This window comes from Amblyraja radiata, chromosome 14 (assembly GCF_010909765.2).
Source record: "Amblyraja radiata isolate CabotCenter1 chromosome 14, sAmbRad1.1.pri, whole genome shotgun sequence".
Taxonomy (NCBI): Eukaryota; Metazoa; Chordata; class Chondrichthyes; order Rajiformes; family Rajidae; genus Amblyraja; species Amblyraja radiata.
This window is the reverse complement of record NC_045969.1, coordinates 33,938,251-33,958,883: the sequence shown is the minus strand read 5'-3', so window position 1 is coordinate 33,958,883 and position 20,633 is coordinate 33,938,251. Positions and strand designations below refer to the sequence as shown.

The 20,633-nt window shown below is 42.1% G+C and overlaps 1 protein-coding gene across 3 annotated transcripts in view; it reads right to left on the bottom strand.

Annotated features, from left to right (window-relative positions):
* The window catches only part of bcor (BCL6 corepressor), a 262,619-nt gene extending 241,993 nt beyond the window's left edge, over positions 1-20,626 (bottom strand). For all 3 annotated transcript variants that reach the window (XM_033033089.1, XM_033033090.1, XM_033033093.1), the window contains exons 1-2: positions 19,439-20,626; positions 19,058-19,139 (exon numbers count right to left, since the gene is read on the bottom strand). In XM_033033089.1, the coding sequence (XP_032888980.1) occupies positions 19,058-19,139; positions 19,439-19,548 (192 nt within the window). In that variant the 5' untranslated portion in view covers positions 19,549-20,626. The remainder of the gene's footprint in view (positions 1-19,057; positions 19,140-19,438) is intronic.
* Positions 20,627-20,633: the final 7 nt, after the last annotated feature.

Sequence of the window (20,633 nt, the reverse complement as noted above, 5' to 3'; positions counted from 1 at the left end):
CTAGGGCTGAAGAATCAGCTTCTTTGGTCCCTTGCATCTGGCCTAGGTGGATCATGGGGAAATGCAGCTCATTTTGACACTTACTTCTCCCACAAAAGACATGTGCATACAGTGGTGCAGCGGTAGAGTTGCCGTCTTACAGCGCCGAAGACCCGGGATCGATCCCGACAATGGCTGCTGTCTGTACGGAGTTTGTACATTCTACCCGTGACCTGCGTGGGTTTTCTCCGAGATCTTCGGTTTCCTCCCACACTCCAAAGACATACAGGTTTGTAGGTTGATTGGATTGGTAAATGTAAAAATTGTCTCTAGTGTGTGTCAGATAGTGTTAATGTATGGGGATCGCTGGACGGCACAGACCCGGTGAAGGGCCTGTTTCCGCGCTGTATCTCTAAACTAAACTAATAACAGTTTCTCAACTTCTGCAGGCTGGAAAGCAGTTTACAGCCAATAACATTTCAGAACTTATGACACAAGAAGCACAGCAGAAATAGTGAGCACAGAAGTGGAATAATGACCAGTTATCTAGGATTTATTTTGATGGTTTTGGTTGGGAGATAAATATTCACCCCAAGGCTGCACTTCTGATGATGAACTATTCAATAGACAATAGGTGCAGGAGTAGGCCATTCAGCCCTTCGAGCCAGCACCGCCATTCACTGTGATCATGGCTGATCATCCACACTCAGTACCCCATTCCTGCCTTTTCCCCATATCCCCTGACCCCGCTATCTTTAAGAGCTCTATCCAACTCTCTCTTGAAAGCATACAGAGAATTGGTCTGCACTGCCTTCTGAGGCAGATTCACAACCCTCTGTGTGAAAAGGTTTTTCCTCATCTCCGATCTAATGGCTTACCCCTTATTCTTAAACTGTGGCCCCTGGTTCTGGATTCTCCCAACATCGGGAACATGTTTCCTGCGTCTAGCGTGTCCAAACCCTTAATAATCTTATATGTTTCAATAAGATCTCCTCTCATCCTTCTAAATTCCAGAGTATACAAGCCTAGCCGCTCCATTCTATCAACATATGACAGTCCCGCCATCCTGGGAATTAACCTCGTGAATGCACTATTAATGCACCATTACAGTATCAATATCAATGTAAATTTTATGCTCAAATCCTTGGAGTGAAATTTAAACTCAGTCTTTTCACTCTGAATGAGACAGCAAAAAAAAAAGTTATGGCTGACACCAAAAGACAAAAAAATTGTTACAAAATGACAATGAACAATACATATACATTCAATATACAATAGACAATAGATAATAGTTGCAGGCCCTTCGTGCCAGCACCGCCATTCAATGTGATCATGGTTGATCATCCCCAATCAGTACCCCATTCCTGCCTTTTCCCCATATCCCCTGACTCTGCAATTTTTAAGAGCCCTATCTAGCTCTCTCTTAAAAGCATCCAGAGAACCTGCCTCCACCGCGCTCTGAGGCAGAGAATTCCACAGACTCACCACTCTTTGTGAGAAAAAGTGTTTCCTCGTCTCTGTTCTAAATGACTTACTCTTTATTCTTAAATTGTGGCCCCTGGTTCTGGTCTCCCCCAACATCGGGAATATGTTTCCTGCCTCTAGCGTGTCCAAGCCTTAACAATCTTATATGTTTCAATGAGATTCAAAAGACATTTGGATAGGTAATTGAATAGGTAAGATTTAGAAGATTTAGAAAAGAGCCTAACACAGGCAGGTGAGACTAGTGCACATAGGGCAGTCGTCATGGGTAAGGTGGACCGAGGGGCCTGTTTCCATGCTGTATGACTATGACTCTATTACATGCACATTACTTTGTAAAATAGCAAAGATTGAGCCCTCAATCTTGTAATATTACATCTCTTTGCAGGGAACCTCAAACTATGCTTTCCCCTTAATATACCTAACATTGCAATAAAAAGAACCGGCGACATGGGGAAAACATATCTAGATCCAATCATTGACCAATATTTCCAATCACCTGCTCTATCTATTATTATGTTTGAAGTTGTTTATTAGGATGCTTCACAGAATTGTTGTTTTCTTCACATACCACATGTTAACGAGTCAAATAAATACACAACCTTTCTACTTTTGGTATTAAAAAAAAACTGTTTTATCAACTACAGTGGCAGAAGACATGTGGCTGAAGAAGTGCAGCTGAAAGGTTCATTTATAACACGTTGTTCTTGGGAGAGGAAGAATGGTGTAATTCTAGAAGTTACAAAATTAGTTTGTGTTTCAAACTTTAAAATTATTTATTGGATTAAACAACAGAACACCATATATCAACATGTTTATGGGCACACGTTCCTGCTTATAGATATTCATGATGGAACAGAAGGCAGAGTTAGGTGCCATTCAGGGCCTATGGATACATCAAGCTGATATCAACAGAGCAACCTACATATTCTTGCAAGCATTCTTGCTTTAAAGAGCTAATGCACTGCCAATCATGCAGTATTTTGTGCAACTATGGTTGCACTGTCAGCTCATTCTGTTCAAGTTAAGAAACAAAGCTTCATTTGGGTAATTAAACTCAATCTGAGCACAAGTCACCAACCTCCAACTTCTGTTCTTTAAAAAAAGTTATTTCCTCCAGAGGTGGTGACTCATAATAGAGTAAAAAACTAAATAAACTTCACAATGTTACTATGTTTCATACATTTCAGCAGACCGTTTGACCAGAAACAACAACATAGCAAAGTCCAATCATGTTATCATTTGACATTCAACCATACAATCCTATTAATAAAGCATTCATTTATGGTAATCAAGAAAATCAGGGGTCAATTTTCCCTTTTTGCAGGACAGGATACTCTATTTTATTACTGATTCACAAACTCAAAAAAGGGAACAAACTCGATCCTCCTGCTTCCTGTGACCCGGTGACTCATGCAACGTGCTCTCAGTGATGCTGCCTTCTCCCTCCACTGCCTAACATCACCCAGAGTTTAGTTACCCCAATTAGGTAGTTGGTAGCTCAGGGCTGCTCTCTAGTTGTTGATAGGATGGTTCAGTTGTCTGGTGACAAATGAGAAGAAGCTCCCTGAATCTGGAGGTATGCGTTTTTCACACTTCTGATACCTCTTGCCCAATGGGAGGGTAGGGGAAGAGTGAGTGAGAATCGTCCTTGATTATTCACATTGGTCTGAACATAAAGCCAAACTCATGCCTGAGTCAGTTGAAAGCTAACTGGGATGTCTACAGCATTAATGGACATATTGTAATTAATCAGATCCCTCCCCATCCTAAAGGGATTTCTCAAACTAGCATCTTTTGCTGGATACAGAAATTGATCTACTCCTGAGAATACAGTGAAAATGAAGAGCCATTGGTGGTAACAACACTTTTTAAAGCAGGACATTGCATAAGAAAGCAGAACACCTTGGAGAGCTTTGCTAGGAAACTCATTGGAACAGCCAACCAACAACTTGAAAAGGAGCCCAGTGTCAGCACTGATGTCATCATTTCACAGCTTCTTACTAATTGGAAGACATTAACCAGCAAGGAAGCCAAATGGACAATAAAATCTATTCAATGCAGTTTCCTCCGAACATTTCAGAGCAGACAGACTTATCAAGCTCTTACACAAAAGGGGAACTGTGCAACACCCAAATCAGAAAAACACCAGGAACCAATGGAATTTATCCAGAGTTTCTTAAAAACCAGACCACAGTGAAGAAAGTAGCCAGCAGGGCTGTATGCTGAAGTGCAAAACAGAGGAACATTTCAAACATCCAACATCAATCCAAGTGGCTATCACCAAGCCAGAGAAACACTTGACAATCAGGTCATTACCATCCCATTGCTCTGCACTTAAGGACCTAGAATGTCTCCTACTAAATAAGCAGAACATACACTAGAAGAAGCACCATTCACTCATTGGCCACATTAATGCACATTTGGATTCCAGAATGAGCAGCAGATAGCAGCCTCACTTGTTGAACGTTCCTGTGCCCACAACAGAATGTGGCACACAAGCATGTTGCTAAGACACCAAAATTATTTGCTGAGTGAAAACTCGACAACTATACTAATTGGATGAAGAGCAATTGACAGTTTCATGTGTACCCAAAAGATCAACCAGTGTCACAAGCATCATCTCTCTAACTTAAAAACTCTCATCTTGTATGTGTGTGTGTGTGTGTGTGTGTGTGTGTATGTATGTCTTTATATTTTTGCCAAAATGCCACGCGGTAATGATAATTTTTTTTCATATTCTGACTCACAATTTCCCCCTCTAAACAGTGATCAGCTTCATTTAAGATTTGATGCTATATTTCACGACTTATTGGTGATTCAAATAAAAAAGGCAAAACTGCCTTGTAAGCTTCGACTGCTGATGTCACAATGAGGTGGGCGGCCACAATGGCTCGGGTCGGCGCCCGTTTCACACACAGAATATTCCATGAGGTTCGAGTGACGTCAGGGGAAGGGCCGCATTTAAATTAACATTCCTCTTTATCCGACCTGGGCTTCTACCTGCGACGCCCTGGCTGGGGTTTTACGCGGCTATCAAGGAGGCATTGAGACCGCGGGGGTGAAGGAGACATCGAGACTGCAGTGATGAGGCCTCAAGGGCAGTGAGGCATCGCGACGGCAGTGGGGTCCGGGCCTGTCTGTTGGCCCTGCGGGAGTTGAGTTGGGGTTGCCACTTCTTCTCCGCGCTAGCTGTGGGCCTGGGGCCGCTGGTGTCGTTGGTCCGGGGCTGTAGGTTGGCCCGGCGGGAGTAGAGCTGGGGTTGCCACTTCTTCTCCCCGCTGGCTGTGGCCCCAGGCCCACAGTCAACGCGGAGAAGTGGCAACCCCAGCTCAAAAGGCAGCCAACACCCCCCCGGGTTATTCACACCCCCTGCCTGCCCCCCCGGGTTATTCACACTTCCCCCCCCCCCCCCCACCTCCACCCCAGGGTTATTCAAAACACCCGCCCCCTCCCCCCCTGCCTCAAAGAGGCAGCCAAAAGCCCCCCCCCCCCAGGTTATTCACAACCCCTGCCCCCTCTCCCCGCCCCGGGTTATTCACACCCCGCGCCCCTTCGCCCCCCTGGGTTATTTACACCCTCCCCCGCCCCCTCCCGCTCATGCCTGAAAAAGGCAGCCAACATCATCAAAGACCCACACCATCCTGGCCACACAATCATTTCACCATTGCCATCAGGAAGAAGGCAGGTTCAGGAACAGCTTCTTCCCTACAGCTAAGCAAGCAAAAATTTAATTGTCCTATCTGGGACATTTGACAATAAAACACTCTTGACTCGACCCCCGCTCGCCCCCCACACACCCCTCTCCTGACCCCCGCTCACCCCCCACACACCCCCCTCCTGACCCCCTCGGCACCCCCCTAATCCACCTCTCCCTCCCCCCACCCTAGGCACCCACCCCAACCCCATGCCCCCTCCCCTCCCCTCAAATGGGGACGACTGATTGCCTCCATAAATTCCATCATTTTCCTATCAGATTCATCCAGCAAATTTGGCATTATTGCAAAACAGTGAGAACAAGTGGTGTAACCAAAGTACCACTATCAATGCAGAATTTGGTACACACCAGCTTAATTATTAATATAACCCAACTGAAATCTGTTGGTTTTAGAAGTTGTATGTAGTTCATTTCCTGTAGAAAACCAATAACTTCACAACTGTTACTGATATAAAAATAACTGCATGACACATGACCAAAAGTTTAAACAGTTGAAAGAGTAGAGGATAAACTAGTGGCACGTGGAAATTCAGAACTCAAAGGATCGAAGTGAAATTAAAAATTAAACATATTGTTTCTGATTTGTACCTAACATAAATTACCCCAAAACTTAAGTATTGCACAATGCTGAGGTCACTATATTAAAGGAGAGAGCTGGGAGCTTATTGGGGATGCTACTCACACTGGAAAATTTTAGTTATGAAGAAAACTTGGATATCTGAAACAGAGGAGGCTGAGGGTAAACTTTATTGAGACAACTGAAAATATGGGGGGCTCAGGAAAAAGATGCATTTTCTTTTTTTGTGGTAAAAACCAAGTAAAATATATTTTAAAGAATTTGTAGGATTAACAAATATTTTCCATTCATGTCATTTTCCACTCTTGCCCCTATTGTCTATTGTCTTTCAGAGGATGGGCAGAGTCTGGAACTCACTACCCAAATGGACAGTATATTTAGAGAGAGATCATTACATTTAAAAAAGTACGTGAATGTACAGTTGAAGAACAAAGAGCAGCAAAAATACCCAAGAGCTGGCAAATGGAATGGGCTACACAACTCTTTTTCACCTGGCGCGGAAATGACTAGGCCATTGATTTTCCATGACTCTGGAATTAGAAGGTTTATTATGACTGCAATTAGAAGTTTGAGGTCCAATGTGTCTACAAGTCCAAAATCACCTTACTCTTCTCCCCTCATCCTCTCCCCCCTCGTGTTCCTCCCCCCCCCTCCACTTCCTCCCACCCCTTATTCTCCACCCTCTTCCTCCCACCCCCTATTCTTCATCCTCTTCCTCCCACCCCCCCTCTCTCCCTCCCTCCCCCCTCTCTCTCTCCCCCCTTTCCCTCTCTTCCTCTCCCCCCTCTCTATATTAATAATATCAAGGGGGATGGTTAGTGTGTGGGGGTGGTGGTTAGTATGTATGTGACGCCGCAGGCCGCTCTCCCCTCGCAACCGTACATTGAGGGGACGGGACCCAACGGGTCTCCCTTGGTCGAGTATATTTTAATCCCATCTTTAGACCTTAGAGATACAGTGTGGAAAAAGCCCATTCAGCCCCCCGATGGAGGAAGAAAGGGTGGAAGGGGAAGAAGTGGGGAGGGAAAGGACGGGGGGAGATGGGAAGGACGGGGGGAAAGGGGGAGGTGAGGAAGGGAGGAAGGGGGAGGTGAGGAAGGGGGAAGGAAAAAGAGGGGGGGGGGGAAGGACACACTATTGGTTAATATAAATATATCCAAGCAGACAGCATCAGTAAAAAGAACAGATGAGTTAATGTTTCAAGTGAACAGTATTTATGGTGGTCAAACACCCACATTTTAAACTTGAATTCATCTGCTCTCGCTACAGAACCCTCTGCGTAGGAAGGAACTGCAGATACTGGTTTAAACCAATGATAGACACAAAATGCTGGAGTAACTGCGGGACAGTCAGCATCTCTGGAGAGAAGAAATCCGTGATATTTCGGGTCGAGACCCTTCTTCAGACTGGTTGTCAGACCCTCTGCTTTCTATTTGCAACATCTTTAAATTTAAAGTCATAGAGTGATACAGTGTGGAAACAGGCCCTTCGGACCAACTTGCCCACACCCACCAACATGTCCCAGCTACACTCATCCCACCTGCCTGTGCTTGGTCCATATCCCTCCAAACTTGTCCTATCCATGTACCTGTCTAACTGTTTCTTTAACGTTGGGATAGTCCCAACCTCAACTACCTCCTCTGGCAGCTTGTTCCATACACCCACCACCTTTAGTGTGAAAAAGTTACCCCTCATTTTCCTATTAAATATTTTCCCCTTCAACTTGAACCTATGTCCTCTGGTCCTCGATTCCCCCAAGAGATTCTGTGCATTTACCCGATTCTTTCCTCTCATGATTTTATACACCTCTATAAGATCACCCCTCATCCTCCTGCGCTCCAAGGAATAGGAGCTCCAGCCTACTCAACCTCTCCCTATAGCACAGACCCTCTAGTCCTAGCAACATCCTCGTAAATCTTTTCTGAACCTTTTCAAGCTTGACAATATCTTTCCTATAATATGGTGCCCAGAACTGAACACAATTGTTTTTTGTTGGGTTTTAAAGTAACAACAAATACTGAACAGATTTATTTAGAGGCAAAAAATTACGGGTTTATGTCTAATCTCTTGATTCTTCAATACACAGCATAGATCGTAGTAAAGGCACCATTAGTGATCATAATATGATGTTTTAATCTACAATTTGAGAGGGAGAAGGGATAATTGGAAGTGTCAGCATTACAGTTGAACAAAGGGGACTATGGAGCCATGAGGTAGGAGCTGGCCAAAGTTGACTGGAAAGATACCCTAGCAGGGATGACAGTGGAACAACAATGGCAGGCATTTCTGGGAATAAAACAGAAGGTGCAGGATCAGTTCATTCCAAAGAGGAAGTAAGATTCCAAGGGGAATAAGGGGTGACCGTGGCTGACAAAGGAAGTCAAGGACAGTATAAAAAATAAAAGGGAAGTATAACATAGCAAAGATGAGTAAGAAGTCAGAGGATTGGGTAACTTTTAAAGAGCAACGGAAGATAACTAAAAAGCCAACACAGGGAGAAAAGATGAGGTACGAAGGTAGGTTAGCCAAGAATATAAAGGAGGATAGTAAAAGCTTCTTTAGGTATGTGAAGAGGAAAAAAATAGTTAAGACCAAAGTTGGACCCTTGAAGACTGAAACAGGTGAATTTATTATGGTGAACAAGGAAATGGCAGATGAGTTGAACAGGTACTTTGGATCCGTCTTCACTAAGGAAGACACAAACAATTTCCCTGATGTACTAGTGGCCAGAGGATCTAGGGTGATGGAGGAACTGAAGGAAATTCACATTAGGCAGGAAATATTGTTGCGTAAACTGATGGAACTGAAGGCTGATAAATCCCCAAGACCTGATTGTCTGCATCCCAGGATACTTAAGGAAATGACTCTAGAAATCATGGATGCATTGGTGATCATTTCCCAATGTTCTATAGATTCAGGATCAGTTCCTGTGGATTGGAGGGTAGCTAATGTTATCCCACTTTTTAAGAAAGGCGGGAGAGAGAAAACAGGGAATTATAGGCGTTAGCCTGACATCAGTGGTGGGGAAGATGCTAGAGTCAATTATAAAAGATGAAATAGCGGCACATTTTGAAAGCAGTAACAAGATTGGTCCGAGTCAGCATGGATTTACAAAGGGGGAAATCATGCTTGACTAATCTTCTGGAATTTTTTGAGGATGTAACTAGGAAAATGGACAAGGGAGCAGTGGATGTAGTGTACCTGGACTTTCAGAAAGCATTTGATAAAGTACCACAAAGGAGATTAGTGGACAAAATTAGAGCATATGGTATTGGGGATAGGGTACTGACATGGATAGAAAATTGGTTGGCAGGCAGGGAACAAAGAGTAAGGATTAACGGGTCCCTTTCAGAATGGCAGGCAGTGGCTAGTGGGGTACCGCAAGGCTCGGTGCTGGGACCGCAGCTGTTTACAATATACATCAATGATTTAGATGAAGGGATTCAAAGTAATATCAGCGAATTTGCAGATGACCCTAAGCTGGGTGGCAGTGTGAACTGTGAGGAGGATACTATGAGAATGGAGAGTGACTTGGACAGGTTAGGTGAGTGGGTGGATGCATAGTAGATGCAGTTTAATGTGGATAAATGTGAGGTTATCCACTTTGGTGGCAAACACAGGAAGGCAGATTATTGTCTGAATGGTGTCAAGTTGGGAAAATGGTAAGTACAAAGAGACCTGGGGGTCCTGGTTCATCACTCACTGAAAGTAAGCATGCACTACAGCTGGCAGTGAAGAAAGCAAATGGCATGTTGGTCTTCATAACAAGAGGAGTTGAGCATAGGAGCAAAGAGGCCCTTCTGCAGTTGTACAGGGCCCTAGTGAGACCTCACCTGGAGTACAGGGTGCAATTGTGGTCACCATATTTGAGGAAGGACATTCTTGCTATTGAGGGCGTTGCAGCGTAGGTTCACTGTTAATTCCCGGGGTGACAGGACTGTCATATGTTAATAGAATGGAGCAGCTGGGTTGGAAATACTCTGGAATTTAGAAGAATGAGGGGATCTTATTATAACATATGATTATTAAGGGATTGGACGTGCTAGAGGCAGAAAACATGTTCTTGATGTTGGGGGAGTCCAGAACCAGGGGCCACAGTTTAAGAATAAGGGGTAGGCCATTTAGAACGGAGATGAGGACAAACCTTTTTTACCCATAGAGTTGTGAATCTGTGGAATTCTCTGCCTCAGAAGGCAGTGGAAGCCAATTATCTGGATGCTTTCAAGAGTTAGATAGCTCTTAAAAATAGCGGAGTCAGGAGATATGGTGAGAAGGCAGGAACGAGGTACTGAATGTGGATGATCAGCCATGATCACAGTGAATGGCAGTACTGGCTCGAAGGGCCGAATGGCCTATTCCTGCACCTATTGTAGTCTCCCAACGCGAAAATGTTCCCAGAAAATATTCCAATGAGTTTAGCGCAGCAGCGTCGCTAGAAGTATGTGTCCGCGTGTCGTCGGCTGCAGCAAAGTTAAAAAATAAAAATAGATACTTCTATATTGTTGTGCCTAACAAAAAGAGATGGATGCAAGATGCTTATTTTGTCTTTCTAAAATTAAGCATTAACTTTTATAACCGCGTTCTTCATAATGTAAACATGGGTGGGAGCGCTGATGCAATTGCGAAGGCTGTTTCATTTCCACAGCAGCCACAATACGTTTTACTTTGACATAATTCCATGAAGAGCAAAATCATCTCACATGCAGGACATTGTCTGTACGTGATGCGTTTAACATGGTTCCAAAATAACTTTCTGTTCACAGTCCTCGGTTTTACAGGCCACATGAGATGGGGAGGGAAGCAGCTCTTGGAGCTCGGATATGACAATAATCTATCAACTACCAAAACTTTATATCGCTCGCTTTCGTCATTGTTTCCAATACACGTTTGGATAAAATGTGCTCTTAAGAGATCCAAGTGATGTGCGCAGCAAAGTGAACTTCGAAAGACAAAGATAATTTGGTATCCTAATTTCTCTATTCCTGACGCTTGCATATCCTCCGTTCAATCAACATGCTCGATTAGCATGGCTCTGACCTTTGCATTGCTATAGACCTATTGGACACCGACTATCGATTAAAATAGCTTATGTTTGGGTCTTTCGTGGAAATAAGAATCCACAGCCCACACCTTGGAGCATACGTGACTAACAAACGCTGCGTATTTGCCACTGTGTGGTATGCTTGAAAGATCTAGACACATCCAGCAAAAAGATCGACAGACCACATAGCACCTTAAAAGAACAAACTGTTTTGGTCGATTTAATACCAAAGGTTCCAGTGTGGATTTATCTTAGCGTACATTTTGTAATCAGTCGCGACAATGTAAAGTGTTTAATACCACTGCAGGTTCGCGATCGTACTTGCTTTCGACCCCAGAATGATGCGGAGGGCGCACGTTTTCAAGGCGGTGCTATTGTTTTTGCTGCTGCTGCATTTTGAATGCAAAATATGACCGAAACCCAAAACCACGTTCTTAACTATAACCTTCGTAATGGTAGAGATCACGATATAATCCAGACTGATTAGCACGTGATCGTACTCTATAATTCAAACGTGTGTAATATGTAAACGCGCCGCTGTTGCTGACTGCTTTCCCGCTCCCGAGTCGGAGCCATTAGCTGAAGCCATTGTCTGTGGGTAGGCAGTCAGAGCCAAGCAAATATTCAGCGAGTCTGAACAACACTGGCTTCCCTCTTATCCCAATCGCCCTCAGAGATGCAGCCCGCGTGATCTATGTCCACATTCCGCAACTGATTACCACAAGGCGAAAGGCATTGCTATCACTGGCAATGAAGGATATGATATCAAACTTTTTCGACTCCATTTTTGAGTATGTATGGTTGTGTTCGACAGGCGGGTACAGGCGACACGGCCGGGAAAGATACTCATTTGATAAGACCGGCAATCCCTTTCAGCGACCATGCTCTATAACTCGAGCTGTGCAATCTGAGTTAAATACGTGAACGATTAACGTTGTAAATACACGAACGTCTTTTTCCTTAAATAAATTTTAAAAATCAACTCGAAATGTATAGATCAGCACATATCATAATTAAATAAACAACAGAAATGTATATTTAAAGAATCCATTGCTAATAATGAAAATTAGTATCGCAGCATTTTGACATCGTTCAAATTAAAGCACGTTATTTTTAACCTGAAAAACTAATTGTGTTAATTAAAATGCAATTATTCTTAAATGTTCGGTGCGACCATATAATACTGCACAGTTGCAGGATATTCACCGGAATTGTTTAAGTATTAACCCAAGTGACAAAGTTAAATAAAGCCCCTTTAAATTCAATCTGTTTATTTCATGTTCCGGATTGCAGTTAATGATAGCTGGAAATCAGAACTTAGAATCCTCTAAATTCATCCTCTTAACTCTTCCTATAGCAAGAAACAGTTTTTATTTGTAGACCTGCGTGAATAGCATTAATTTATAAAAACTATCAAATGTAGGAACAAAAAGTAAATCCTGCGCAGTTACGTTCTGCAATACTTTCTAAACTTCACTTGTCCGGCAGCATGAAACACGTTCGTGCAGATCTTTCAGAAATCTAGAACATTATAAAGCACGTATTTCAAAGATCACACTTTTTAAAAACAGTGTAAATGGACATTTGGTGTACTACACCATATACAGCAAAATGTTTCTAATGATTGTATATAAAGTTTAAAATGTTTAATATTGCAAATGTACGATTCACAGGAGATCTAAAGCTCCCTTGTGCGACTCACATGACTGTTAGCAAGGATGGTACAATACATGTAAAGCTGAAAATTTGGTAACAATGATCCACCTTCTTCCGAAATTATTTACATTGTCGCGACTGATAATTAAATTCTACACTGTGGGTTTAAATTGCAACAAACTGATTTGTCAGACGATTGCTGTTAAACGGTAGAATACAGTACACATCATCATGTGATTGATTTGCTGATTTTGGTGCTATTTTGCAAAAGACTATCGGCTTGATTGATACATTTTTTGAAGCATTCATCGGGAATCAATAATTGGACCCAAAGTATTTTTGCCGAATTGCCCGCTAAATGTGATAGTCCAGGACGAAACTGGGACAGTAGTAATAACTCGAACACATTTTTGTGTGTGTGGGAGGGGGGGGTTTAAGATATCAATAAAGTACAAAGAATTTCCAAGCACGGTTTATACCGTCAATAATGATGGCCGTGACGATCTATGTGATTGGCAGGAACATCCATATAAATGGTGGCGCGCATGGTGAGTGGGAGCTAAAGCAACCACGCAAGTTAAAAATGCTAATTTTCCTCCTCATGCAGCCCCCCCAGCGTACCGTCAATTGTCACATTATTCGGTGAACAATTGGGAATGCATTTAGTATCAACCATATAAAATATTTGTATTTTCTTGCGAAATGTTCACTTTTAAGATTGCGCTTGGCTCTCACATACAGTTGTTCGCGTAAGCCTTTAGTGTGAACATGTGTGTGCAAAGAAAGTTGACAGCGAGTGGTGAACAGACAATTTAAATCACATGCACTTTGTCACAAACAAGTGGTTATCATCCTAACACAACACACAGAATATACATTTCTAGACCACAATATCTGCTAGATTAGAAGAATGCATGCAAAATGTTTCACCCAATCTGGTAGGAATGAAACTGGATTTAACCCTTTACATCCACGATTTTTAATATCACATCGGCCTGGTAAAGATTTTCTTCCGTAGCTGCACACATTTCTCAGAATCAAGGATTCATAATGTTTAAAACACAATTTAATGGTTCTGCACAGAGGTCCGGTTAAAGCAGCACCGCCAGTGACCCTCTAACCCAGTGGTTCCCAGCCATGCCCCACCTAATCACCTCTAAAATCCTGATGCCCCCCCCCCCCCCCATGTAGTGATATATAATTATTAATTAAAAAAATTATTTACTCAAAATAACATCTGAAACATAAACTACATATGTTTACCTGATGGAAAATCCAAAAAAAAAAAAATCAAAAATTTGGACCCAGACCTCCTCAGTCGCGCTCAATTGCCCCCCTTAAAAATCAAATTGCCCCCCTGTGGGGCGTACGCCCCACGTTGGGAACCACTGCTCTAACCTCTTCATTGTGGTTAATTGATAATAGTTTTTTTTTTAAGGTCTGCCCAGACGATTTGTCTAAAAGAACACATTCCACAAAGTCGAGTAAAATTGAAGTAAAAATATATATAAATTGATATTTAATTTTATATGGTTTGAGATATAAGACTGTGGAGTTGAGGTGGGAATTTGTTCCAACTATTAAATAAAACGATGTAACAAGAAATTTGTTTAAATAGTATAAATAGTTATAAATAATATTCGGAAACTTAAAAGAGATTGCAAGTTCCAATCAGCATATGCAAAGGGGAAATTACAGTTAGGATGAAGAATTTATTTTTTAAAATGGGTTAATGGCATATTCAGAATAATAATCATACAAATGAACGTCAAGTGAACAGTTTGTAACTAGAAATTTTCAGATATCTTGCTCCACCCCATAATTAATTATTGAGTTTATAGTTTGCTACTTATCTTGAGGGAGGGAGGAGAGACAAGTAGCGAATTATGTGTACCCACTCTTTGGTTACAAATGAATAGGCACTTGCTGTCCCCTAAAACAATACCCAAGATTCCAATATTTATGAGCCATGACAGTAAATATTGACAATCCAAATCTGTTCTCACCCAGTATGTCCTTTCATGAGCAATCTTTGATTGGCAGGAAGAATTTTTCTGTGGTTGATAACATTGACCTTTGTCTTCATTACACATGAACAGCAAGATGGCAGACAATATTTTTGTTCTCCATAAAATATCAATTGGGGGAAAAGGTGTAATGTCCAATAACCACTGTGGCCAGATTAACTAATTCAGTATTTCAACATGAGACGATGCATGTCTCCATGATTCAGATAGTGATTTGATCAAAAAATGGTGCCCTACAAAAAAACGACTGTTTTCAAAAATAGCATTCTTATCCCAAATTTCAGTTAAAGAAATTCCTTGTATAGAGTCAAAGAGTCACACAGAAACAGGCCCTTTGGCCCAACTATCTAGAGCTTCGAACTGAGTTTGTTCCATTTGCCTGTGGTTTGGCCATATCACTAAATTTTCCTCTCTATCTGCCACTCTACCAATTTTGGTCTCATCTGCAAATTTACCAATCAATACATCTACATTTATATTCAAGTTGTTTAAATATATCACAAACAGAGTTCCCAGCACAGATCCCTGTAAAACATCACATGTCACAAATCTCCAACCAGATTAACACCCTTCATCCCATATCCTCCATCTTCCATGGGTAAACCAGTTCTGAATCCAAACTACCAAATTATCCATGATTCCATGCATCTTAATCTGGATGAGCCTCCCATGAGGGACTTTATCAAATGCCTTACTAAAATCCATGTAGACAACATCCCCTGCTCTACTCTCATTTATCACCTTCGGCATCTCATCAAAAAGCTCAATCAAATTCATAAGACGTGACTTGCCATAAACAAGGCCATGCTGACCATCCCTAATTATCCTATTATCTTCCAAATGCAAGTAAATCCTCACCTGAAGAATGCTCTCCAATAGCATCCATACCACTGATGTGAGGCTCACTGACCTATGATTCTCTGGATGATTTACACCTTCATTCTGAAACAATATTGTACTGCATTTCGTTGTCTCTGTACCGTACACTGACAATGACAATTAAAGTTGAATCTGAATCTGAATATTGGCTACTCTCCAATTTTGCAGACCTCGTCTGTTGCAAGAGAAAATACAAAGATCTTCAGCAAGGCTCCTGCAATTTCCTCTCTCATCTTTCTTAACCTGGGAATAGATTCCATCAAGCCCTGAGGATTTATGCACCTTAATGCTTTTCTAAAGATCCAGCACCACCTCATTTTCTATCTCAAACTGCCCTAACATATTAGTATAGCCCACACTGATCTCACTATCATCCATGTCCTTCACCTTATAGAAAACAGAAGCAAAGTATTTAGTTAGTACCTTGCCTACATCCTCACTGCAAGTATAAATTTATTTCATTATCCTCCAATGGTTTACCTTCTCCCTAGTTATCCTCTTGTTATTAATGATTAAAAAAACGGGATTTTCATCACTCTATTTTTTCCCCAATAACATTTCATGGCCCTTTTGGCTCTTCTAATTGCCTGCTTGAGTTCTTTCCTGAGTGTTTTATTTTACTCCATCTTCCCTAAACATTACATCTGTTTCCTTTCTCCTTTCGACCAGATTTAGAACCTCTCTGCTCATCCAGTGGTCTTTTAGCTTGCCATCCTTATCCTTTCTGCTTACTGGACTTGTCCAATCACAGCTGCTCCCAATGTACTCTTCCCAGTTCCCCCAGACTTGTCCTTATTCATGACAATCTTAAAATGTACAGAGTTGTGATCACTATTCCCAAAACCAAATACAAGTCACCTGGCTGGTCTTGTTTTTCAACACAAGATCAAGTATGCCCCGTTCTCCCTATGAACTTTCAAGAAACCCTCTTGGATACACCTAACAATTTCTGCCCTATCTAAGCCTTTTGCACAAAATCACACACTACGACAATCCTATTGCATTTGTTAAGGATCTGTCATTTATTGTACACTACCCAGTTACATTTGACCTCTCAAAAATACACCACCATAATTGTCCCGATTAAACCGTATCTTGCATTTTCCAAAAGATCTATATCCTACAGTATCCATTAACAACCTTCCTCACTATCCATTTTTGTGTGCAAATGTACTCATTAACCTACCTATATTTTCATCCAAATTATTTGCATATAATCAGAAACAACCTAGGTCACAGCAATGATTCCTGCGCAAAAATGAATATCCAACTTTTTTTCTTGCTTCTAATGTTGGCCTCATGCACTGTTCTTCCACCTTTCATCATGATTGTCAACCTATCTCAATCCCTCTATTTTCTCTGCAGAGCCAAACTGATCATCCAACATTGTTTTCAATGAACTAGGTTTTTCTTTTACTAAGTAAAAGAGATGAATGCCATCTTTTTTTGACATTTTTCACTGACTCCATACAGATGTCAATGACTCGATCATTTTCCCCCAACTTTACCTCAGATTGTGGCTGCTTTTTTTCAGTTATTATGTCCTTGCTGACCCTGAGGAGAGCTGCCAACCTCATATCCTTTCTTTCACAAAGACCTGCTAATAACACCTCCATGGCAACCCATTTTACTCATACTTCAGTACTTCAGTTATTGGAACTTACAAATTAAGTCAAGAGAGATTGTTATGGCACCACTCAACAAGCTTTCGCTCATATAGCATTTTTATTTTTGGACTAAACTACAGTCTTTTGTTATAACAAAAGAAGAGTCTGAAGGGACCCGACCCAAAATGTAAGTTTGTGGAAGTGTCCTGATCTAAAACATCACCTATCCATTTACTGGATCATCAGATATGCTGCCTGACCCACTGAGGTACTCTAGTATTTTGTGTCTATCTATAGAAACACTGAAAATAGGTGCAGGAGCAGCCCTTCGAGCCAGCAATATGATCATGGCTGATCATCCAGAATCAGTACCCCATTCCTGCTTTTTCTCCATATCCCTTGATTCCGTTAGCCCTAAGAGCTATATATAACTCTCTTGAAAATCTCCAGTGAATTGACCTGCATTGTCTTCTGTGGCAGAGAATTCCACAGATTCACAACTCTCTGGGTGAAAAGGGTTTTCCTCATCCAAGTCCCAAGTGGCATACCCCTTATAATTAAACTGTGACGCCTGGTTCTGGACTCCCCCAACATTGGGAACATTTTTCTTGCATCTAGCCCTTCCAATCCTTTAAGAATTTGTTTCTATAGTATTTTGTTGCTGAGTAGCATAGCCTCTTGTTCATCATGATCTAAAAAAAAGTAAACGTTATGTTTGTGTTTAGTTCCCTCCATAATGCCACTAACTACTCCCACAGAAACCTCCTGCCTTAACATAGAACAGTCCAGCACAGCAATAGGACCTTCACCCACATCATCTGTGCTGAATATGATGACCATCTCTGATTTACCAACGCATAATCCATATTCCTCCATATCCATATGCCTATCTAAAAGCTTCTTGAATGCCACTATCGCATCCAGGCACTCAGTGTAAAGAGAATTGCCCCGCACATCTCCTTTTAACATGCCATCTCACCTTAAAGCGATGGCCTCTAGTATTTGATTTTTCCATCCTGGGAAAAACGTTCTGACTGTATACCCTACCTATGCCTCTCATAATTGTCTATGCATCTTTCAGGTCTCCCCGCATCTCCAGCATTCCATAGAAACAATCCAAGTCTGACCAAGCTCTCGCTGCAGCTATTCCAGGCAACATTCCAGTAAAGCTCCTCCGTGCCTTTTCCAAAACTTCCACATCTTTCCTGTAAGGGGGCGACTAGAACTTCATGCAATATTTCAAATGTGGCCTAATCGATTTCCTATAAAGCTGCATCATGACATCCTGACTCCTATATGCCCCAAACTATAAAGACAACATACCATATGCCTTCTTTATTACTCTAATTACTTGTGTTGCTACTTTCAGGGAGCTATGGACTTGGACTCCATGAACATTAATGCTGTTGAGGGCCAGGTAAGACTTTTGTTCTTTTTACTCTGCCACTTCACTGACAGTAACCAGCTATCAAGGCGCAGATATACCAGAGATGGTCCTGTCATGATGTTCGGCACAGATAATGTGGCCGAAAGGCCTGTTCTCATGCTCTATGTTAACGCGTTTGGTAATTCTCGCCCCTAAACGTGTCTGCCTCTTTATGTCTTCGTATCTTTCTATGAAACATCTTTGGACGTGTTATTTTCACATGAAGGTGCGTTACAAACGCAAAACGCTGTAAATATCGGTATACCTCGTAATAGCGAGCTAACACCTGAAATAATTCACCATAAACATTGAAAATGTCACATTACGTGCTACGGAACTGTTAAGGTACATATACATTGCTTTACTGCACGACATTAACAACATATCTGTAAGAAATCTGGCCAAACCTCTGTAAATCTGTGCGTTACTATTGCATCGCGAAATTAAGATTATGCCCGTTTAAGTAGACAAGGAGCCAGGAAAACCATGCCATTACCTTGATCAAGTCAAACGCTCAAATACTTAGTCACTGTTTCAATGAAAAGCCTCTCTTTCACAACCATCTTCAGTCACTCCGACCTTGGATGTTTTATCAGCCTATCTCTATGATAACTTATTCTGCGCTTTCCGGGTGAATTGGTTAAATAAACAGAAGCAAGACCCACCTTCTTTACACTTCGTAAAGACTGAGAATCGGCCACATTAAAGCCCTCGCATCGTCCTCTGCCAACTTCCGAGTCCACCAGCCTGGAAAAGACGATGTCAAGGATTTACAGTAACCAATTAATAATCGACAAAAAGTTAATGAAAAAATATCATAAAGCCAAGGGAAAATGCATTTATTTAAAATACTAGTATAAAATGTTTTATTGCAGCGCAGTTGCAAATTTTAAGATATTTTGTGACATGCATTTATTCCATAGCATTTACTTATATACGCGATTGTATCTGTATATAAAGTTGTTGAGACACCGTTTCTTAAGTGAATCAGCAGATGAGCTAGGGTGGAGAAGGGTGGTGGTGACCAGAACGGAAATTAAACTCACTTGGTGTTGGGCTTGTCGCGATCCTTCTTGCTGCCGATGCACTCTCCGGGCACTGAACGAAAATCACCACACGTTTCTTTCCAGACGCATTTCTCTTTAGTTTTCGCCATGATTATTTACAGGATAGATTCATATAAAAGTCTATTCGCTTCTTTCATGCGACCCAAAGACTCTTTTGATTCATGGTTTCTCAAACTTAAAAGGGGGTAAAAAAAACCTTTCCTCCCGAGAAAATGTTGCCAAACTGCGTCCGCCCTACGACGACGACAGCAGCAGCAGCATGATGATGATGAGTACCCTTGACTTCCACTCCCGAGAAGAGAAAAAAATCGAGGTCGTATGGGATCTTGTGAAGCGCCAAGTGTTCCTCCGTCAAGCACTAGGGACGAGACGTTGTTCCCACGAGCAAATCTTCCAGCAACTTCAACCGCTGCCTTCTGCCCAAACACGTCAGAGGTTCATTGCAACGCTTTTTCTTTTAATTACACATTGATGATGCCGTGAGAGAAAAATAAAACAGGTTGCAGCTTTCCAACCTTGTTAGTATTTTGGAAATCCCGTAGTGACAAAGCATTCACATTGATACCGGTTGTGACCAAGGTATCCGATGACCTGTCACCACTTTCCCTCAGCCCAAGTCCGGGTTGATGTTAGCGTTTATCCCACAGGTTCACCCCTTTGGTTCTGATAAGAGTTGGGTTTCCAATCTTCACCCTCTCTCGTTGTATTTTACTTGTTTAAAGTTGCATATAATTTCTTTTTGAAAAGAGAAAACGCCACAGTAAAATAAAGGAGGTAAATACCCGAGGTAAAAAATCCCAGCCCTGTGCTGCAGCCGCCAACCCAGATCGTTTCGCTGGCCCGGTTCGGCGGGCACCACCCGGGAAGTTTCGCTGCGCCGACCCGAGAGGAACTGAGCCAAGCCAGCCCGACGTCACGCCTCATCAAACGGCACAAAGCTCCCAGTAAATAATTACGGAAACATCTCAAAGTGCGAGCCTGTGTGGGGCGGGACAGAGTGGAGTTCTGTTGCCGGAAAATCTTATTTATTTATTAATTCGTTCGGTCGTTGGTGAAGGATCACACCGGGCTGCTGCGCTGCTGCGCTGCTGCTCCTACACACGCCATCCCCCCAGCTCGCGAGCTTCCGAACCATTCTCACTGATCGCGAGCGAACGAGCTCGAGCTCCACAAT